Genomic DNA, 23,758 nt, shown 5'->3' on the forward strand with positions numbered 1-23,758 from the left:
ACAAATTATTCTAGTACCCCTGCCCAACGGCACCCCAACCAGCTGTACCCGGATCCCCACCTCCCCCAGCATCCAGGCCCCCCCCCCCACTCAGCCCCCCACATCAAGACCTCCCCACAACAACCCCCTTCACCTGGACCCCCTGCAGAGTCCCATTGTCCCTGCACACGGAACACCCCAATGAGCCCGTGCGTCCAGATCCCCCTGCACCCAGATCCCCCACTGAGTTGCCCACACCCAGATTGTCCCACACAGAACCCTCTCTCCGCACACCAGGATCCCACCCCCCCCACAAAGCCCCTCCACACTTGGATCTTGCCAGATTGAGCCTGCCTGTTCCCACCTGGTGTACCTGGCACAGAGGGGCAGGGCCCTGGGGTATTTCTGGGTTAAGCTGTGTCAGTCTCACCACTGCATCCATGACCTGGAGCAATGGCTGTCAAACTTTTCTGCTGGTGACTCCTTTCACACAGCAAGCCTCTGAGTGTGACCCCCCCCTTAAATATATAAAAAAAAGTGTTCTTAATTTACAACACCATTATAAATGCCGGAAGCAAAGTGGGGCTTGGGGTGGAGCCGGACAGCTCGTGACCCCCCCATGTAATATCCTTGCAACCCCCTGAGAGGTCCTGACTCCCAGTTTGAGAACCCCTGACCGGAAGGGATGGTGGGGGGCAGGGTGATCTCTCAACTCTGTACAGCCTGTGCTCCCCACTGCCATCCTGGGGCCTCCATGTTTATTTTTTAATAAATAAAATTTGAAGAATTTGAAAATAGTGTGTGCAGAATTTTTATTTTTTTTGGCACAGAATTCCCACAGGAGTACAAAAGACAATTTATGGTATAGTTCTCATGTGCTGAAATAATCATGTCTATGCTGGAAAAAGGCATTGTCACAACATGTTAACGTGTTCACTAACATGATGTTAAACTACACTTGGCATACAGAATAAACAACTGTTTCTTATTTAAAGCCATCAGCTGGTCATGGCTAACATGAATACCCCGGAATAGCTGACACTACTTTAAATGTTTGTCCTCCTTCACACTGAGGGCCAGATTCTGACCTCAGCTGCAGCTCCTGTACAGTGCTCTGGTATTGCATCAAGGCCATAAAATGGGCTGCAATGGCCTTAGGAGTTCACCCAACCCAGGAGCCGCATAGGTCTGATATATGCAGCCGAAGCCTTCCCCTCGCAGTTACTGGTGTAAGGTTGTGCTGGGGGTGGGAAAGGGAGTAGAGCTGTTAGGCTCCATACTGTGGCTATTCTGGGCTGTGGAGTAGCCTATAGGGAGCTACGGAGAAGTTACCATATATTAGAGCAGCCCCGGAAGATGCTTTGGCCCCAACCAAGACCAGAATCTGGGAAATGGAGAGATGGCTTAAGACATGTACGCACCCCGCAATCTTCTGTGCTGTGCTCTGAGTAAGGCACAGCATAGAATTTAGCCTGGAGCATTTAACATTGTGTTAGATAATACATTTCTGATTAAGTTTCCTAGTATAAATAAGTGCTAAGAGAAACCTTAAAATTCAAAACTGGAGATTTAGACAGCCTTTGACAAATAAGGGGGGGGGGGGAATCTCAGTTTCCTCCAACTCTCCCTTAATTTACAGAGAGAATTAAAAGTTACAGTATATAAATATTTATATACATTTGCACTATATATAAATATAAACATTTTACACTAATCCTTCAAAGCTTTTACTGCAGAGATTTGGTTTTACCTTCTTTGGTTTTTAAATTCTTGGCTTCTAAAAGGTTCTTGTAATAGGTTTCAGCACATTCTGGAACAACTCTTAAACCAAACTTAGGAGACTGCAATATATCCAGGACCGGCTGCGAATCATGCTTTTCCAAACACTGGTTAATCATTGAGGTTCCAAGAGCCACTAAACAACAAAACTGCATTTCAATGTCAGGCATTTTATATTTTACAAACATACAAATACAGTTCTACATTTCAGTGATCTAGAGAATGCACTTTCCTGTTGGTTTTTTTGGAAACTATATACGTGATGTACCACCATCCCTTGTATCTTTTTGCAATCTACTCTCTTAAGTGAGAGATTTGTAAATGCAACTATTTCAGATAGTAAACTCAGGACGTACAATGCCAGTGCACTTTCTAGTCTGTATAATGTATATCACAATGCTGCAAAGATACCTTGCCCAGCACTGGAAGTGTAGTTAGGAATAAGTTAATATTGATTGCGAAATCTGGGGACAAAGTCTGGCTGCTTTGGTGAAGACAGTCATGCAGCACTATATAAGCCTAGCAGCTGTGTGCAACTGACTTTTTGCAAAAGTTTGAAATTTCTCATCTGAAATAAAATGAAAAATTTGTACCCCATAAAGTGTCATTTTCCATGGAATTTCAACTATAGCAAAGCCTATAAAGATGTTAAGAGGTAGATTCACTCAAGCTTTCAAGTTTATGACAGTTACAGACATAGCAGTCCACGCTTCAATGTTTATCATGGCATTCCCAAATAGTTAAATTCAAGATACATGCAAAGCAGCATGTGTGAGCAAATCTATTCCTACGCCGCCACATATATTATGTTGACCCAAATTTCAGAGGCCATTAATCTGGAGGAGAAATGAGTGATTGACACCAACTCCCTTGTTGCCTGCCACAACATGTGCATTAGACTGAAGTAGGATATTCAATTTTCTTAACTTGCACACACGTCCTGCTCAAAGCTGAAGTAGGATATTCCCCTCCCCTGCCCTTTTTCTGCATACATACTTCTACCCCAAACAAAGCTGACCCAGGAGGGATTTGCAGTGTCAGAGCTAACAGTTTACAGGATGGAGAAAATAATCCCCCAACAAGACATCTCTCCAAGTCAGCAAGTGAAAATATGGTAAACTGAAAGATTGCTTTTTTGTAAACTTGATATATATAAAAACACAAAACAAAACAAAACAAAACCAAACATAGAAAAGGGCCATATAAAGGGTATAAAGAAATTTAGGCTAGGAAGGAGAAAGAGGTTCATTGTCACTCTGAAAACAAGTAAGTATTCGGTTGAGAGCAGGCAAAGTGTATGCAAGACAACACAGAAACCCACAGCAAGATTAGACACACCCAACCTTTCCACCAGGTAGGAGCCCACTGTTTGTCTAAATTTAAAAGAAATGGACCTTGCATGGCACACAGACCCTTCCAAGACTAGAGATGATCATGCCTAGTCTGCCATGCCACCACTGACTGGCATTAGAATATCAGCAATGAGAAGACAGAAAATCCAAACAGCAACAGCAGTAGCTTGGTACAGAAGATACTACTGCAGCTGCTGTTTTCTGAGCACTGGAAGTGGAGGCCCTACCAGTACGTCAAGATGCGGGCTTCCCTCCACCCTTAGCCTTTTGGCTACCATTCCTCATCTGAACCTGTATCCCTCTCACTATCATTTATGTTTTCTGGGAACTGTCCTTCTGTAAGTGAGCTGACACAAATCTTCTCCAACAAAAACAGCAACACTGGTCTCTGTAGCCAGGCTTGTCCTCAGTACGGGGTTTGCAATGGTGCTGCTGGTGCCATGGCATAGGCTCCAAAGGGGCACCAAGCCGGCCCGCTCTCAGGGCAGGGTGGGACAGGATGCGGGGCTGGGAGCACCCCCACAACTCCAGCCCACAACCTCAGCCCCCTGCCCTGACTCCTGCACCTCCTTCATGCCCCCCCACAACCCCATGCCCTGACTCCTGCACCCCCCACATGTACCCAGTCCCCCACCCCATGCCTTGACTCCTGCACCCTCCCCCCCACATCCCCACCTGCACCCCTCGCACCAAACAGGACCTCCTGCACCCCCCTCCCCCATATGCCCACCTGCACCCCTCACACCAAATGGGAGCTCCTGCACCCCCCTCCCCCACATGCCCACCTGCACCCCTCGCACCAAACAGGAGCTTCCCCAGGTAAGTGCTCCACACCCCAACCTCCTGCCCCAGCCCTGAACCCCCTCCTGCATCCTAACTCCTGGTGAGACCCTGCATCCCAACCCCAGGCTGCTCCTGCACCCTAACTTCCTCCCAGACCCTGCACCCCCAGCCCCTTCCCGCATCCTAAGTCCTGGCCAGACCCCACACCCCAAAATTACTTTACTTTTTTTTTTTTTTTTTTTTTTTTTAAATAAAGCGCTCTTATCCAAAGCGCTTTACAATAGTTAGCTAATGGTACAAAAAATATTTGGAAAGATCATTAAGTGGTCTGCCGAGACCCTCGGCAATTATCAAGTGGTCTGTGGAAAAATAAGTTAGACTACAGAAACAATCAAGGTACCTCATGTTATTTTCATTTACTTGCTATTACTTATAGGAGGAGGATAAAGGGGAAAAAATGAAAAACAGGGGTTGGGGGGGGGGGGGGGAGAGAAGAGAATGTTCTTTTTCTTGGCTGGGTCCCAAGGAGGGGCCCCAAAAATGAAACTGAGCACAGGGCCCTAACAACTCTAAATCCACCACTGAGGCTGACCCCTCCCCCACAGCTCCCCACGCCACAGCCAGGGGCTGACTCCTCCCTCGCCCTAGCTCTCTGCACCACTACCACTAACCCCCCCCCCGAAACTCCATTCTACCTGGGGCTGATCCCCCCAAGCCCTGCTGCCTGCGTCGCCACCCCCACCTCCCCCAAACACACACGTTCCTCCATGCCCCACTAGGGGCGTGCACCGGACTTTTTTGGTAAACTGGGCATTTGTTCATTTGCTCTTGCCAACAGACGGGATAAATTCCCGTTTTTGTCAAAAAAGTCAGGATGGCCAGGACAGAGCTTAAAAAGGGAACTGTCCTGGCCAAACAGGGACGTATGGTCATCCTATCTCAGGCAAGTGGGTCCTGAGGGAGTCCGGCCAGGGCGGGGGACAGACCCTGACCTGGCTAATTGCGCCACTCCTGAGAGTCCGGAGTGATTCCCCACCCTGCCACTGGACCAGCCCCGGCTGCGCTGCCAGCTCAGCCTGGCAGACACTGTCACCTTCCAGCAGGGCGGATCAGTGTGGCCAGGAGGCAGAGTGTGAGGGGGGGGCTGCTGGCCAATGGGGGGGGGTCTGAGTGGGGTGCTGTGCAGTTGTGGTGGTGGGCTGTGGGGAAGTGCATTGGGCAGTAGTGGTGAGGCTGGGGGTGGGGTGTTGGACGAGGGGCGGGGTGGTGTGCAGGCTGCTGTGCATTTGTGGGGGAGGGTCTGTGTGGGGGGCTGGTGGGCATAGCAGTTCCAGGGGATGCTGGGCATAGGGAGTCGGGGGCTGTGTGGCACAGCATGGGCCCACCCGCGAGGGGAAGGGGCATGCTGGCAGCACAGGGCTGGGCGGGCCAGTGTGCATCTGGCAACTGCTGGTTTGTATACAGTGCCCTTGCACTGGGCTGGGTGGAGCATGGCTGGCCCCACCATGCTATGACCCATTGCCCCTGGCTGGCCCCTTGCTCTAGGGACCAACCTCCCCAAGCCATGCTCCTTTTCCCCCATGGGGCCCACAAATATGTTTGGCGCCAGGCCCACAAAAGGTTAATCCGGCCCGGCTTGTCCTTGTCCCCAACTGCTTGGTTTAGTAGGTTAGGTACGGTACATTAACACTGTTCATTAGGAGTGCCTTGGTATGACAGGTAGCTGAGGCAGTTATACCATACTTTGTGACTGGCCCTCCTGCACCTAGCTATAGCACATTGACGGGGGGCTGCTTCTGGAGAAATGATTCTGAACATAGAGCTGCTGCTGCTCCAATTCTTTAGAACAACAACAAAAAATTCTCCCCTCTCGGGGACTGTTTTCATGGTAAGACTATGCTAAACAGCAAAACTTACCAATTCGAAGATAGCAAAAAATTCCCAGGTATACCCCATAGTTCCTGTAGTATTTAGAATCTCAAATACTGGACTAGCCACCACCAGTGTTTTTTCCCCTGACCCTACAACTGGCTCAGATATACAAAATGCAGCAGTCCTGTCACAGAATGAAACTGAACCTTTAAGAGGGCCAAAGATCAGCTCACTCCTGTGATGTGGACTCTCCCAAAACACAGGATTTCTGTGGCTGCTAGCAATGCATGCCAGGTATAAAAAAACCTGCTTTGCTAGTTCATGTCATAGGAGCAAAATGAACTGTGACTCAAGTTCACCCTGTGACTCTCCCGCTCACAAAAATAGAATAAAATGGTTTAAACTCAAGTCAATCCAAGCACCTGATGAAGTGTGGTGTGAATAGTAAAGCCCATTCCAACACTCTCCAAAATTGTCAATTTTTATAGGATATACAGATTTTTAAAAAGAGAATACACAAGTTCCACAAAGTATTTTGTGAATGTGGACAGTTTCACGTGAGATGTCATGTTTGTCAAAATTATACCATGAAATCAAAATATTTTACTACTCTCTCATCTATGTGGAAATCTGTAAACAAAATCACAAAACTAAGCTTACAAGAAGTTCAAGACTTCTAAACAAATGCCTGTTTCATTAGGTTCGTCACATCACTCAGTTCATTCTTCAATTTTATGCTGTTACCGACATCCTCCTTCCACCCGCTCTTCAAAAATAGATTCCTTTTCTACATAAATCCCTTTTACTGAAACTATGTCAAACACTTCAGTTAAATTTTTGTTCAAAACAATGGCTAATATTACCCTTTTAGTTTGCCTTTACTTTTTGCATGCCCTGTTCTTTAATTTGTTTGCCTTCTTAAAAAAGCCTCCCTGAGGTTTATGGGTCAAAATGAAAATTCTCAATGTGATTATAAGAAAATAGAGTTCAAGTCGAGATCATTTGATCTTAGTGAGTGTTAGCATCTTCAAACAAAGCACGCTTGCTCTAAAAGGGTCACATTCCTCGTGGGAAATTTTTAAACCCAAACATTTCTCATCAGAAAATTGACGACACTGAGTTGCCTTCGCAGGATATGGATATTATTTGTTCCACTGACTTCTTTTGTTCCATGCTGAGCAGTGGCCTTAATGACTTTTTTTTTAAAAAAAGGTTACGTTTGTTTGTGACTTGCTAAAAAAATTATTGCTTGAAAATCCTGCTTTTTTGAATGCCAAAGCTCACGAACATTCAAGGTATGTATTTAATACAAACATGGTGCCATAAAACAAAACAGACTATGAAAAAGTCCATTATTGTATCTTTTTACTGGTTCCCACATAGTCCAAGCCTTAGTCAGTCAGATTTTTTATTGCATAATGCCTCTAGTATTATCTAGCAACGTGATACAATGTTGGTGTGTTAATTAGCACAGAACTAACTATATAACCTTTAGAACGTCAATATTTATATTGCTCCTAAATGAGTAAACACAATCTTGTCTATTCCAGTCTCATTCTCTAATTTTTCCTTATCTTTGTTCACAATTTTAAAGATCCATTTTTCTTTGTGCATAGATTTTTCTTCTTGTTTCTCATGCCTTCGCCTCACAGATTCATTAAAAGCACTTATCCCCATCAAAGGAGACATTAGAATTCCCAAGTGCAAGAATGTTCAGTGTGGGTAAATACATGCATTTGAGCCATTCTCAGACAATAAAAGCCAGATGCTTTTCACAGATGTTTGATCTGTTAAGGTTTCCTCCCAAGGTTTTAAGCACATCTGACTGATTAAATCAAGGCACTAGGTTCAGTTAATCTTAAAAACAATAGCAGCATCAAATTCAGCAACATTAAAGAGCTACACCTCTTCAGTAGCTAGCCATACATGTTCAATACTACAAAGATTTGTTTTATTCTATGCTTTCAACATCCAAGGAACATTTTAATTTTAGTAGGTTGATCTTTAGCAAACAAAAATACAACTACTGAAGGTGGAATCGAAAAAATTCAGTAATGGCAAGACATTTGATGACCACATATCAGCGGTAATTACAGTAAAAGCTGTTTTATCTGGTATGTTGGGAGAATGGGGGGTGCCAGTAAGTGAAAAATACAGGTTAACTAAGGGAGGGAGTTTGGGTGCAGGGCTGGCGCATGGGAAGGAGTGTGGAGCATGGGGTCTGGGAGGGTGTTTGGATGCGGGAGGGGGCTTAGGGCAGCAGGTTGGGGTGCAGGGTGCTGGATCCAGGGGGGCGCTCACCTCAGGCGGCTCTCCGCAAGCGGCAACCTATCCCAGCTGCTCCTAGGCGGAGGCATGGCAGGTGTCTCCGTGTGCTGCCCCTGCCCCACTCACTAGCTTCACAGCTCCCACTGGCTCGGAACCACAGCCAATGGGAGCTGTGGGAGTGGTGCCTGTGGGCGCAGACAGCGTGCAGAGCTGCCTGCTGAGCCTCCGCCTAGGAGCAGCCGGGACAGGTCACTGCTTGCAGGGAGCTGCCCGAGGTGAGTGCCCCCCAGATTCAGCACCCCGCACCCCAACCTGCTGCCCTGAGCCCCTTCCCGCATCCAAACTCCCTTCCAGAGCCCATGCTCCAAACCCCCTCTTGCTTGGCTCAGTGCTCCATTCTCATTATCGCATATAGTTGATCAGCATTTTATATGGTTTGATCTTTTCTGTTGCCTGAGGAAGGCTGCTTTATTTGAATAAGTAACAATATACAAGAGGTAGAGGAAAAAAGGTGTTACCTACCTTTTCGTAACTGTTGTTCTTCGAGATGTGTTGCTCAAGTCCATTCCATTCTAGGTGTGCGCACACCCACAGAACAGTTCTTGGAATTTTGTGTCTCAGCAGTATCCGCAGGGCTGGCAACTTCTTGCTGGCAACTCCAATAGGAGGGGTAGGAATGCAAGTAATGGAATGGACATGAGCAACATCTTGAAGAACAACAAGTTACGAAAAGATAGGTAACTGTTTTTTCTTCAAGCGCTTGTTCATGTCGATTCCATTCTAAGTGACTCACAAGCAGTATCCCTGGAGGTGGGCTTGGGTTTCATGGTCGTGTGGCTTGCAGGACTGCTCTACCGAAGGCAGCATCACCCTGGGTTTGCTGGGTGATCGCGTAATGGAATGTGAACATATGGATGGATGACCAGGTTGCAGCATTGCAGATATCTTGAATCGGCATGTAGGTCAGGAAGGCAGCCGACGAGGCTTGTGCCCTGGTTGAATGGGCGGTTACAATTGCTGGCAGTGGCACTTTCACCTATTCATAGCAAAAATGGATACAGTCAGTGACCCATGATGAAATTCTCTGGGTGGATACAGGAAGGCCTTTCATCCTGTCTGCCACCACGATGAAGAGCTGGAGCTGCGTCAACTTACTGAATGTCTTAGTCCTTCCGATATAAAAGGCTAGTGCTCTCCCGATGTCCAGAGAGCGTAGTATGCGTTCCTCATCTGACTTATGAGGTTTTGAAAAGAAGACCGGTAAGTAAAAGTCCTTGTTGGTATGAAACTGCGAAACTACCTTGGGCAGGAAAACTGGGTGCGGCCGCAGCTGAACCTTTTCCTTGTAGAACACTGTGTAGGGCGGCTCCGAGGGGAGTGCTCTAATCTCAGAGATCCTATGAGCTGAAGTTATTGCCACCAGGAATGAGACCTTCCATGAGAGCAGAAGAAGGGAGCAAGAGGCCAACGGGTTGACGGTGGGGCCCATGAGCCATGACAGTACAAGGTTCAGGTCCCAAGGAGGATGGGATCATGGACCTGAGGATAGAGCCACTTTAGAAACTGGACCGTCATGAGCAAAGACTGACCTGCCCTGGAATGGAGGGTGGATGGCTGAAATGGTGGCCAAGTGGACTTTGATGGACGAAAGAGACAGGCCCAGGAGCTTGAGATGTAGAAGATAGTCCAGGATCGACTGCAGCAAGGGCTGTTCGGGCCGAAGACCTTTGTCCAAGGCCCGACACGTAAACAGTTTCCATTTGGTCAGGTAGGTCGTCCTGGTGGAGGGTTTCCTGCTGCCCAACAGGGTCTACTGGACATAAGCAGAGCACTCCTGCTCCTCCACATTCAACTGTGCAGCAGCCAAGCCGTCAGGCGCAGCACGGCTAGGTGCGGGTGCAGAAGCCTGCCATGGTTCTAGGAAAGCAGGTCCAGCCAGAGAGGGAGCTGCAGTGGAGCTGCCACCGAGAGGTCCAGCAGGGTGCCGAACCAGCATTGGCGAGGCCACACTGGAGCTATCAGAATTACCTTTGCCTTGTCCTGCTTGATCTTCATGAGGACTCTGTGGATTAATGGCACTGGTGTGAAGGTGTACAGCAGAGCCCCCAACCACAGGAGCAAAAAGGCATTGGACAGGGAGCCTCTGTCGATCCTGCGAATCGAGTAGAATACATTACACTCCCCTTTGCGGCCCTGGTCCTGTTAGTCATCCAACCCAAGTCTGAGGCATCGGAGACCAGGGCCACCGATAGGACTAGAGCCATGAAAGGGACCCCACTTCGACACCAATCCATGGTTTAACCACCATTCCAGGGATGACTGTGTATGATCCGGCATCCTGACTATGCTGTCTAGATCATACCTGTTGGGACATAGACTGACGCCAGCCATGCCTGCAGGGTTCTGAGGTGGAGCCATAGGTGCTGCACCACATGAGTACAGGCTGCCAAGTGGCCTAACAACCTCAGGCATGTGCGAGCAGTGGTGAGTGGGTGGGCGCTCACATGTGAGATCAGGTCGTCCATAGCCTGGAAACAGGCCTCCAGGAGGAAGGCTCTGGCCTGCATGGAGTCAAGTACTGCTCTGATGAATTCTATGCATTGCACCAGTGTCAGGATCAATTTCTTTTCGTTTATCAGCAGGCCCACATCATGACAGGTGGAACGTACCATATCGAGGCTCCTTTGCACCTGGTCCTGAGACCTACCCTTCATGAGCCAGTCAAGGAATGGATAGACCTAAAACACCCTGACACCTCAGGTAAGCAGCCACTGGGTGCCATACACTTTGTAAATACTCTTGGGATCATTGAGAGTCCGAAGGGTAGCGCCATGAATTGGAAATGGCATTGGCCCACCATGAAAGGAAGGAACCGTGTGCTGTTGGAAGATGGAGATATGAATGTTGAGGGCGGCATACCAGTCTCCCAGATTCAGGGAGGGATGATAGAGGCTAGGGCGACCATGTGAAACTTCAACTTCTTGAGATTTGTTGAGGTGTCGCAGGTCCAGAATGGGTCTTAGGCCCCCTTTCGCTTTTGGGTTAGGAAATAGCAGGAGTAGAACCCTTTCCCTCTCATTTCTCTCAACTGCCCCCAGCTGTAGGAGGTTCTCCACCTCCTGAACGAGGAGTTGCTTGTGAGAAGGGTCCCTGAAGAGGGATGGGGAAGGGAGGGGTGGCCGAGAACTGCAGGGTGTAGCCGAAAGATATTATACTGAGCACAATGGTGCAAGGTTAATTGTGACCATGCTGACCGGAAGGGACGCAGGTGGTTGAGGAAAGAATAGGAAGGTGGATCCTGGAATTCTACTGAGGCGCTGTCCTTGAGTGCACCATCAAAGCGCCAGCCTGTGGCCCCATTGGTGTCTCGCACAGCCAAGTTGTGTCAGCAAACTAGAGAAAGAGGGGAGACAGCATTTACCCTTTCCCCTGGTCTCTTTCTTTTCTTTTGTAGACACTTTGCCGAGGAGGACCCCAGGACCTAGGTGGCAGAACTGCTTCCTCACTGTCCGTGGCATGTGGAGGCCCAGCAAGTGCAGAATGGCAGGGCTCTTTAAAGCCATGCAGCCTCGCATCAGTCAGTTCTGAGAAAAGCCCAGTGCCCTCCAATGGAAGGTCCTGGACGGAGGACTGCATCTCCTGGGACAGACCTGAGGACTGTAGCCAGGAGCTGTGCCTCATTACCACCACTGAGGCAATGACTCTGATGGACAAATTGGCAGCATCCCAGGCCATCTGGAGGGAGCCCCTTACCACTGCCTTGCCTTCCGGGATTGTGGCAAACTCTTGGCCAAGGTCCTGTGGTTGAAGGAGTCCCGCAGATTAAAGTTATACCTCCCCAACAAGGCTTCGTGGTTGAACACCTGAAACTAGGCATTGAATACATTTTCCTTCCAAAAAAGTCCAGTCTCTGGGCATCCTTACTCTTAGGGGTGACACTCATCTGACCCTGCCTGTCCCTTTTGTTGGCTGCCAATACAACCAGTGACCTAGGGGACGGGTGCGTATAAACATATTCAAACCCCTTAGTGGAGACAATGTTTCTTTTCTGCCCATTTGGAAGTGGGCAGAATAGATGAGAGGGTTTGCCACAGCACCTTAGCATCTTAGCATGGTAGAATCTCCTTCCTTAGAAGTTTTTAAGGTCAGGCTTGACAAAGCCCTGGCTGGGATGATTTAATTGGGGATTGGTCCTGCTTTGAGCAGGGGGTTGGACTAGATGACCTCCTGAGGTCCCTTCCAACCCTGATATTCTATGATTCTATGATTCAATCCTGAGAACCCCTTCATGGGCTGGTAGCAAGACCCGGGCTGCGACTGCAGCCAATGGCATGTCAAAGAGGGTGTCCGACTGCTTTGCCAGCTCCTCGGCCTCCAGTCTCATGTTGGAAGCCACCCTTTTGAGTAGGGCCTGGTGCTCCTTAAAGTCATTGGGAGGGCTGGTATGGGAGGTGCCCACCACCGCCTCGTTTGGCGCTGAAGACACCACGGGAGAGGGGCTGGGGCACCTTCCCACTCTGGGGACGGCTCCCTTGGCATTTGCACTTGCTCTTCTAACCCCATGTCAGAGTCTGCACAGTGTTCCAAGCCCGGTGCCAGTGGTACACGGCCCAAGGGTTCCAATAAGGTCATTGGGCTGGCCAGTGGCCCAGCTGCCATGCGGCCCCCGTAGGTGCCATGCTGATCTCCAGAGCCGAAGATGATCAGTGTTTCTTTGGCGAGGGGTTAAACTCCTGCTCCGACTCAGACCAGTCACCTTGTGGAGACCGTGGTGGGGCAGGGGAGGCTTGAGTCTGGCGGGGGACCAGTGCCTGGAAGGCAGCAACCAACGCCTTTCCAAGGAACAGTGCCGGGATGATGGGGACTGGTGCCGTGGCAGTGAATGGTCTTGCACCAGTGGAGATCGATGCGTTGAGGGCCATCTAAGGGATGAGGATCTGTGCTGAGGCATTTTCAGGTGGGAGGCAGGCCAGTACCAGGAATACGGAGACTGGTGCCTTGAAACAGGCGATCCACATGAACAAGGTGCCAGGGATCTGTGCTGTCTGGCTGGTGATCAAGGCTGCAGAGTCAGGATTCATGGCTGCATAGCCAGGGAACTATGCCTCTGCTCTGGGGACCTGTAGTGCTCCACTGTCCTTTGAGGTGGCCCCATGACTAGCTTGGTCTTGAGTTGAGGGACCTTAGCCACACCTGCTGCCGGGCGTGGCATAGGCCCACCGGAAGGCCCTAGCTGCCTGGAAGGCCTTGGGCATCGAATGCACTAGTAGGTGCAGGGGGTCCCCTACCGCTCCCAGGAGTTGGAGGCAGATCCTGGGTGGGCTAGGGGGTCCGGCCAGAGCGGTACCCCCTTGTAGCTCCAGGGCAGGTGTATGGCCTGAACTGGCTTCTTTAGCCAACACCCTGCCCCCTTCTCCTCCTTGGTCTGTGCTGGGGAGCCATGTTGCTTCTTCTGTCGTTTCTTGGGCAGCAGCGATGGGGAACTGTGCCAAGAGGAACCCGGTGCCGGTGGGGTGCTCTGCACCGACGTCGGGTGAAGTGCAGCCTCCTGAGGGGGGCCTTTAGATGGATGTCCTGCTCTTTCTGAGTCTTGGGTTGATGGTTTACACAGATTCTGCACTTCTCCTTTATGTGCGACTCTCCCAAGCACTTCAAGAAGCTGCTATGGGGGTCACTGACAGGCATAGGCCTGTTGCAGGATGATTAAGATTTGAAGCCCGGGGAAACGGGGCATGCTCCATCCTGGGGCAAAGTTCCTGCTGAGACTAACTTATGAACACTTAACTCTAAATCACTGAAGTACTAACAACTATATACAAAGAGACAGTCAATGGGCTGTTAGAAACCGCTATCCTCTTGCAAGGCAAGAGGAAGGTGCTTCAGCCAACCATCAGGGGTGATAAGAAGGAACTGAGAGGGTGTAGGGCTAGCGGCGCCTCATACCAATGCATGAGCGTGGCACTCCAGAGGGCGCCACAGCTGGTCCTTTGGAAATTTTTGCCTCAGCGGTATCCAACAATTGTGCAAGTGGGCGCGCGCACACTAAAATGGAATCAATATGAGCAATCACTCGAAGAACAGAGTAACACAAATTATTTCAAAGCAAGTTACTCTATTCTAAACTGATTGAGACATGAACATAGTATAGTTAAAAATAAATAAGTGTTAATAGCAGCAAAATCCTAGTTATACAGATGAAAGAATGCTCCACAAATTGCACTATGTGGCCAGTTGACAGAGATTAGAAATAACCTGAAATGCGACTGAAAATAATTTTTCATAAGGCAAATGACACTTAAGCTTTCCATAGTACTTGAAAGTGGTCTTTGTGGAGAAAACTTAAGAAAAAGCAGGAGGAAGTCTATCAAAATATTTAGAAGTTATTCTTTTGATACACTAAGGCCTGGTCTACACTGGGGGTGGTGCGCGAGTTAAGTCGGTCTAAGTTACACAACTTAACCTACAAAAATAGCATAGCTGAAGTCAACATATTTAGAGCTACTTACCGTGGTTTCTTCACTGTGGTAGGTCAACTGCTGCTGCTCCCCCGTCAACTCCACCTCTGCTTCTCGCTCCGGTGGAGTACCAGAGTCAACGGGAGATTGCTCGATTTATCGCGTCTTCACTAGAGGTGATAAATCTACCCCCGGTAGATGGATCGCTCCAGAGGTAAGTGCAGACATGCCCTCAGTATTAAAATTATAATAATGGGCTAAACTGAGCTATTATATGAAAGCTTTAAATACAGTACTTCTATCAACCACAAAAGTACAGGACAAATCAGAATAAATAAAGCCTATCAAGTCAGTCAAAATACTGCAAGAATTAGGTAAAAATATTGACTAAAACTATCTTAAAATATGGAAGCTTCACCCTAAAATGCCATTTAAGTCTCTTTGGCTGGGGGAAGTTTGACTGTAAGGGATTTACTGTGCCAAAGAGTGACCAAAGTGCATTTCACATTACCAAGAGATTCGAGATTTAATTTAAAAAAAGCCTTTTTCAGCACATTCTGTATGTTCAGGAATATAACTGTAAAGAAAGAGTCCCTTCAAGACATTTCTCACACAGCATTTCCATATGTTTGTCAAAAAACTGATGTTCTTGTTTCCAGTTGAGTCTTTCACTACTGTGCAGCATTCTCGATTTGGAATTCCAGTACAGTTTACACATGTATTTATAAATCCTTCAGATTTGTTTGTACTCTATCTTCTAAAAAGTTTTGACATTATGCATACCCTGGGTTCAATAGCATAACCAACTTTTCTCATGCTACCATCTTCTTACAGATTTAAAGAAAACTGTTGCACTATGAATTGAAATAATAGTCATTTAGCCACCAAAAAAGCTTCTTTTTTTTTTTAAATACTTTGAAAAATTAAAGCATGTGACGAAGCTGGAGAATTTACTGGCATTTGTTAAGAGGCATTGTTATGAAATAAGAAATCTGACTAACCAAGGCTGTAACCATGTAGGAATTCAGTCTTGCAACATAGGTCAGGACTTAGACTTATACACAGGGCTCCTTTCAAATGTTTTCTACCACCACATAGAAACTTGTCAAACAAGTAAAATCTCTCATATGAAATGCTTCACTTGTCTCATTCCCTCCTTGAATCTATTTTCATATCTATGCCAGGGAGATTAATATACTGTATTTCATCAGCTCTGTGAAAATGTATTATTAGCATTTGAAATCTTTGCTCTTTTATTACTTTGGGTAATACTAATTTCCAAAATTACTAAATAAGACAAAAGGACAACTGTTTTGGATAGATCTAATTACATTATTTTACATTTAATTCTTATTTTTAAACATCCTCAATCTTACTGTAATGAAAAAAGTATATTTTGTTTTCCTAAAAATAAATTAACTGTAACTTAACTTAGCCAACATATTGAAGTGTACATGAATAAAAAGAGTTAAAAATCTGGTCTCTTTATCCTGAAAAAAAATGGTATTTCAGTGTAGATTCAGGTTGATACTTACAATTTGCTGCTTTTTCTATATTCCTATTAGCATCATTGATTCCTTTTTGTATCTCATCTAGCCAGAGAACTGCTGACTCATCATGAGATTCCTGGGAGAGAGGAATAGAGTAACTATTTATACATAAAATACAATTAGTCAAACTCAGTCTGAAAACACACATTAAAGCTTCATTAGATAGAAAGCCCCTCTGAAAGTCTGAGGACACTAAACCTAATTTGACTGTATTGAACCTAGCAATGAACAAATTAAAAAAAATCACAGAAAAAAAGATGCATCTGATGAAGTGAGCTGTAGCTCACGGAAGCTTATGCTCAAATAAACTGGTTAGTCGCTAAGGTACCACAAGTACTCCTTTTCTTTTTACAGAAAAAAACTAAAGTTTAGATAACATACTTTTCTTCAGCACAGTAAGTATATGTTCACCAAAATGCAAAATTCCATTTAACATGTGAAAGTTTGGATAGTAGTTTTATTCTACTGAAGACAGACCTAGATTTCTGAACAGAGTTAATTGAGTGACAATTCAATTTCCATAATTCACCAGTAAACAGAGTAACAGGCGCATTCAGTAAGACCATCAGACAGCAATAGGATTCCTCAAGGACATGGCATCAATCCAATAGAAGGTTACAAATAGTTAACTTTTCTTTCAAAGCTCTTCATTGGAAATCATGCATATATACAGACAAGTAAAAAGACAAAAATATCAGTATGAACTTTCACACAGAAAGAGCTCAGATTTACTAATGCGAAGATTGCTTTAATTCTGAATTTTCTGAAACATGAAGTATATACCAGGGCAGGCATTATTTTTATAACTACAGACTATCTAATTTTACCTCATACGCAAGACAAGCCAAATTTTCAAAAACAGCTTATTTTGTGTGCCCCAAATTTGCAGTCCAAACTTAGGCATTTGGAGGTTTAAGTGCCTAAATATACAGACAAACTGAAGTAAATAACTGCAGTCATGATTTAACATGCAGAACTGTGAGCACAAAAGAAGAGACCCTGGCAAGGTCAGACTGAAATTAAGCTCAGTTAAGGTGTTTCTAGTGCATTCATCACTTAAGTAACTGTACACCAGAAATCTGGGATTTTGTTTTTCCCCCCGCAATCTCAAAGAATGGCACAATTTCTAGCATGCAAGTCTTAAATTAATGCCTGGGATATCAGAGAAGTAGTAAAGCTAGAGGACACTACTACCAAAACCAATTTAAAAATGCTAGATGCTATCGCAGGGAAGACTGATTTAGGAGGTACTTAAATGGTCTTATTCAGTGTTCAGGAATCAGAGTCCACACCCATTAACAACTAGCTGGAAAGCAATGTTACAGTGTCAGCAGTTGGTTTGGAGGACAGTCAACCTCTCACTGCAGAAGTAAATTGCTTCCGTTGCTTAATGAAGATATAAATGGTAACTGCTAATAAAAAAATTGAAAATTTTCATGTAACACAGGGAGACTTTCCATAGAGAAACACAAAAGCACGAGTTACATTAGATTATGAAACCCATAAATGTCACTTTAGCAAAGATATAAAATTGTACAAATACATGCCTATAAAAAATGAAAGTGAGGAAGATGTCACATAGGGATGGAATGCTAAGATAGCCTATCGTGTGGCGAACCAGTTTGACGGTGGATCTCAGTGTTTTAATTTATTTTATTTCAAGCCAAAACCCAAATGAATCTGTACGTTGCGAATGTAATGGTAATGAGAGGAGAGACGATGTGTAAAAGCTCTTTCATTAGAAAAGTGGAACAGATATTTGTGTGGTAAGTGTGACAAGAATGTATCTATCCATGAACAACACATGAATGTTTTTGCATTGGCATTTACACATGAATTTTCTTATAGTAAACTGCATTTGATCCCAATTATAATAGTGGGGAAGAGTACAAACTGATGCAGGAAAAGCATTTGTGAACACAATTTGCATTTCAGTTCACTTTTCCCACCACTTTTGAGCCTTAAACAGCAGGAACAAAAAGTCAACTCCTTTTCTTAAGTTAGTGTAATTTTTCTCTCTCCTTCTCCTCCCCAAGTTTGCTATGAGGATTTACAGAGGAAACACCTGTAAGATTGCAGAACGCATTACTGTTTGCTTATTTTCTTATAAAAAAACTACAATACAACAGTCTCACATTAGTCTCACAATATTTTAATTCTGGCATCAGGTTCAAAGATCTTCCATCCAAACAAACTTTAATTAAACTCAAAATACACTTCACTTCCCACCAAACTGTCAAGTTAGGAACAAGCTATGCAGGAGGACAAAAATTTCAGAACAGAAATGCCTTACAAATATGATCGGAATCAACTATACCTCACACTCATTGTGAGGTGTATGTTGCAGCTATTACAAATCAAAATTACTTTGTTCAGAGTATTATTAAAGGGTGAGTCAGTACTAAGAGTCACTAAACTTCAGCTGGAACCTTGGGATTGGGGAGTGAGGCATGGAATATTTTAACTCCCCAGGATCTCAGATTTTTTCAGAATTATTATAATGCTGGTAAGCATACGGCTCCTGGGCCAGGTAATAATTTGTTATTCTAATCTTACCAGTAAGTTAGAAGCCAGCCAATGTTGCTAAGACATTTTGAAGTTGTCTGCTGGAAGCTAGTCACTCATCATGTGACACATAGGAAACTTTAAAAAATAATTTGTGTAAAGTTTCCTAAAGATGTAGACTGGTCAGGGATAGGAACTGTTTAAACAAAGCAGACGGGACAGGACAGACAGCCTACAGACCACTGTCAATTGGTAACTGATAGGCGGACAACAAGATAGAGCAGAACCCAGCTAGTCTGTGTGAAACATGGTTGTATCATTGTTACCTCATCCTCCCTTCCCCATCCCTGCCAACACCATGCATTTGTTTCCTCTTGTAATTAACCAAGTTTGTAAGCCTTTAGGAGATGGACTTTCTTTTTACTACATCTCTGTACATATTAGCACAACAGGGGTCTGATCTTTGACTGGGGACTCCAGGTGTCAAACACTTTGTGAATATTCTAAGCAGAAATATTTTCTTCTGAATATTTTTATGTACAAATTCCAACAAAGTACAGAAAGACCTTAAAAAAAACAAAAAAAACCAACCACCCCTCTTCATGTTCATGGTAAATTAGGAGTTAAATTACAGAAGTTAAAGTAATTTAATCTCTTCCGTATCAGCCAGAGGTTGAAACTGAGTCATGTGTATTTACACATTCAGATGTCACACCCTATTGCTGTACTAGAGAAAGAACAAACTAGTTAGTTACTATAAATCCTGTACACACAGAATGCTTCTGGATGGCAGACGTAAAACTCCAAGGTCTTTTACGCAAAAATGTGGATTTAAAAACCTTTTCAACTGAATTAAAGAGGCATTATTTTTCCAACTGGATTTAACTTGCAACAATGAAAACACTGGTCTTAATTATAACTGGATTACTGTCTCTGTCCTCAAGTCTACGGCAAAGAGGTAAGCCCTCTGGTTCTAGTTGTATTTTATATTATCTGTATATTTCAGCTGGTACCATGAGCATTGTGCTTATCTTTTAGATGCTTTTGTCAGCTACAAGTACCCTCAGCAGGCTGATGCACCACATCAGCTGAGGCAGATTTTGATTGCTCTATTTCTCCCCACAGTGGCCTTTGATAGTTTTGCTAATTGACAAACAAAAGGCAATTGTTTTTGTGTTTACTGAAATGTGATCTCCTACATAACGCACTTCCTCTACAGTACTTGTTCCTACAGTGATGTGACAGTACTGAATTTGTGGGATCACATCCTCTGCATAGAAAGAGGGCATCATAAATACAGGATTAACACTTCCAAGAAGGTACCACTAGAAGGAAAAAAAACTCAGTTGATGGGGGGGGGGGGGGTAAATTTGTATCCTAAATACCTAGGGAAAGTCACCATTCCAAAACATTGGGCCTAATCAGAGTCTCACTGGAGACTATGGGAAAAACACAATGATTTCAGTGGGAGCAGAACTAGGCATTTTCTATGAAGATTAATTGTTTTTGTATTTATTTATTTAAAAAATGCTGACACCAGTCTCTTTAAAGGGCAGCTATGCCCAGAGACGTGACTAAAAATAGCACAGTCTTACTCAAATCTGCTACCTATGCATACTCTATCATGGCTGCCCATTCTAACCGTCTGCAATGCCTCGACCTACGTGATATTGCCTGTATATTTTTTTTATCCAGAAGAAATTAGTTATGTCACGTTAGGACAAAGACTAGGATTCAAAGATTCAGACAGGACTGCTCTACGTCTTACAGTTTGTTCAGAATTCTGGAGCTAGGATTCTAATTATACCAATAGCAAAAACTTTATTATGGCTACATGATTCAAGTGAAAGATGTTATATAGGTGCAAAGTAGGATTATTATTGTTTTGCACACTTTTGGTACTAGCACTTCTTTACAAAATTCTACGCTAAGCCTTATCAGGATTGCTGACATTAGGAGAAGAGGCTAAATATGCCCATTAATCTTTGTCTAAATAGTAAGAGAATATTTACTTTAGTGACATTTTCAGAGTTATCTGCAAAAGTGTAATGAATTGCAAGCAAGTAAATCAATAGCTACCATCATAGCACCTTTCACATACATATTTTTTTTTTCAAAGCACTTTGCACAGTAAGGATAACCACATGATGGAACTGAAGCAGACAGATTTGCCAGCTGTAGAATCAGAAATAAAAAACAGATGATCAGCTCCATTTTCAGTACTTAAGACTATAGCTACCCTGCCTCATAACAATGGAGAGTAATAGCTATATCATTCGTTTCAGAGTAGCATTGCTTCTTCATGCTAACAGAAGGGAATCTGGTTTGCCTTCTGAGCCAACAGGTAAAGAGCCAGAGTAGTAAGTTTTTTTTTTTTTTTTGTTTGTTTTAAAGAAAGGGTGGGGACAAGCCTCTTAGGTGTTTGAATACCATATAAGGAAGATTTTGTATGTAAAGATAAAGGGCAAACATTTCTACGTGTAGTTCTAATTTGAAAAATGGGTATGTAAAAATGGCACCATCTTATTCAACATATTTGCCTTTTACATAGTCATATGTGCTTGCTTAAGTGACAAAAGTTTCTGTTTATTATTCCTGTTTGCACTGCTGAGCCAACAGTTCAGGGCATGCGAATCAACAATTATATTCTCTCTTTGTACATCAGCATGGTTAATCAATTTCAAGAAGTTACACCTGTGAAAATCCACTAGCGACATGAGGTTGCACAGATGTCATAAGCATAATTCTGTCATCAAAAAATGATGATTATTCTTAAAACAGAAAGAATGCAGCTTGATCAAGTCCAGCTGAGTATTCAGGGCTGAGAGTCCATTTATAAATAAAATTATGAGGGGTTTGCCATACCACACGATACAGAAATTGGAGACAACACAGTACCCCACAATGCCATTTTTATAGAATCGTTCTTCAGATTAGAGCTGCACTAATTTCACTCAGAAAAAAGGTATACATCATGACTCTGTCCAGAGTTTTATGTTTTATCTTATGTTTTAGTTGTTTTCTTTTTTTAAATCTTAGATTCTAAACATGGTGAGAACAGCTCCACAAGTCAAGATGTGCCTGATATTAAGACCTTTCATGGAATGCCACAAGGGACTTATGATTATATTCCCCCTTCTGACATAGAAGGCTGGACAAAGACTGTTCATAACAAAGAATGCAAATGCTCTTCAGGGAAGTCAAATGGCTCAATTCTGAAAGTTAACAATACCACAATGGAGTACCTTAGTAGTTCTTTGAGCACCAAACTAGTACCTGCAACATATATTCTTGTAGTTTTATTAGGTGTGCCATCAAATGCCATCACTCTGTGGATGCTGTTTTTCAGAATCAGATCTGTTTGTACTGCCATCTTCTATACAAATTTAGCCATATCAGATTTTCTATTCTGTATCATACTGCCATTCAAGATAGCATACCATCTCAATGGAAACAACTGGATATTTGGAGAAATAATGTGCCGAACTACAACTGCCATTTTCTATGGCAATATGTATTGCTCCATTCTACTCCTCATGTGCATCAGCATCAGTCGTTATGTGGCTATTGTTCATCCATTCACCTACAAAAGTCTACCAAAGCGTACCTATGCAACACTAGTATGTGGCATTGTGTGGACAATTGTTTTCCTGTACATGCTGCCATTCTGCATAATGAAGCAAAGCTACTACTTGGAACAATTAAATATCTTTACCTGCCACGATGTACATAATGCCTGTGAAACTTTATCACCATTCCAATTCTACTACTTCATCTCTTTAGCAATCTTTGGATTTGTAATACCACTGACCATTATTATTTTTTGTTACATCTCAATTATTCAAACACTCAATACTTATGACCAGAAGTGGTTTTGGTATGTTAAAATAAGTCTCTTGATCCTTATGATTTTTGCCATTTGCTTCACACCAAGTAACATCATACTTATTGTCCATCATGTTAATTACTACTACAACAAAACAGATGGCTTGTATTTTTTCTATCTTATTGCTTTGTCTCTAAGCAGTTTAAACAGTTGCCTTGATCCATTCCTTTACTATCTGACATCCAAAATCAGAGAGCAATCCAATGTTTATCTCACAATGGTTAAAATATCCAGAGAAGAATGAGCTAAATTAAATGTCCAACATTTATTATTTTGTGACAGATATATACATGTCTGATAATTCATCAAAATAAAAAACACACTCCTCAATTAACTATTGTTTTATAAATTCTAATTGGTCTTTTTTAATGAAAAAAGAAAGAAGCCGTTCAAAAGCATCTTCTTAAGATTTACATGCTTCCAAATTTTATGTTAAAAAGACTTCTAAAAATACAGCTTTGCCAACTCTTGCAATTTTACCACAAGTCTTGGTGCTGTTCTTGAAGCCACCGCTCCTGATTCAGGTGAGAACCTGTTTTAATTTTTAAAAAAATATTAAGTTTCTAGCCCTCACTGCTATGGAGAAAAGCCCAAATAGGTGAACCCTAAAAGCTCCAACAGCAGAAGGCAAATAAGACTCAAATGGTATTTTTAACCCAGTATTACTATTTTTGAAAACTTTGGGTTGGCTACCCTGAAAATACCTAATACCACTAACTTATGATCAATGTGTAGCAATGTGGATTTCTATCTTGCCCTCTATAGAAACATTTTCACTTTTGAAGTGCAGTAAGAAGAAAAGCGACATATAGGCTGCAACTGTGTGCGAATTGGGCCACAGGTGGCCCACAGGTTGAGGACCACTGTACTGGAGTAATGAAAATCAGGTACAGTCCAACCTAATACTTGCAAATCAGACACTTGCTTTTAACCTCCACATCTCATACTTAAAAGGATGACAATTAAATTGTAGGTAACATCTGCTTATATGAACAGGAACTCTTCTGGGTGGGGGGAGGGGCAGGGGCAGTGAGTACGCTGCATTTTATTGAACTTTGGTTTTGCCAATAAAGGGCCAAATAAAATAAAAAAATGGCTGAAGAAACTGAATATAGTCTTCTCTGTTTAAAAAGGAGACAACTTAAAATCACATCTGTCTAAAAATGTTTACCTGCCACTGTTACAAGCAACACCTAAAATTACTGTAATTTATGAGACTGAGTATATTGTGTTCTCAAATACGCACCTTTTTAAAAAAAGGTTTCACTCTTTCCTTTGCAGTAATTAGTGATTTGGGTTGCTTTTTTGAGAGTTTTTCCACAGAGCAAA

The 23,758-nt window shown here is 43.8% G+C and overlaps 2 protein-coding genes across 4 annotated transcripts in view; one reads left to right on the forward strand and one right to left on the reverse strand.

The window, feature by feature from the left end:
- Positions 1-23,758, reverse strand: part of IQGAP2 (IQ motif containing GTPase activating protein 2) — a 225,181-nt gene that overhangs the window by 51,351 nt on the left and 150,072 nt on the right. For all 3 annotated transcript variants that reach the window (XM_037902978.2, XM_037902979.2, XM_043546515.1), the window contains 2 exons: positions 16,024-16,114; positions 1,730-1,894 (listed from right to left, as the gene is read on the reverse strand). In XM_037902978.2, the coding sequence (XP_037758906.1) occupies positions 1,730-1,894; positions 16,024-16,114 (256 nt within the window). The remainder of the gene's footprint in view (positions 1-1,729; positions 1,895-16,023; positions 16,115-23,758) is intronic.
- Positions 19,247-22,763, forward strand: F2RL2 (coagulation factor II thrombin receptor like 2). Its single transcript, XM_027826900.3, has 2 exons — positions 19,247-19,501; positions 21,583-22,763. The coding sequence occupies exons 1-2, from the start codon at positions 19,438-19,440 to the stop codon at positions 22,671-22,673; spliced, it is 1,155 nt and encodes a 384-aa protein (XP_027682701.1). The 5' UTR covers positions 19,247-19,437; the 3' UTR covers positions 22,674-22,763.

Source organism: Chelonia mydas, chromosome 5 (assembly GCF_015237465.2).
Source record: "Chelonia mydas isolate rCheMyd1 chromosome 5, rCheMyd1.pri.v2, whole genome shotgun sequence".
NCBI classification, from domain to species: domain Eukaryota; kingdom Metazoa; phylum Chordata; order Testudines; family Cheloniidae; genus Chelonia; species Chelonia mydas.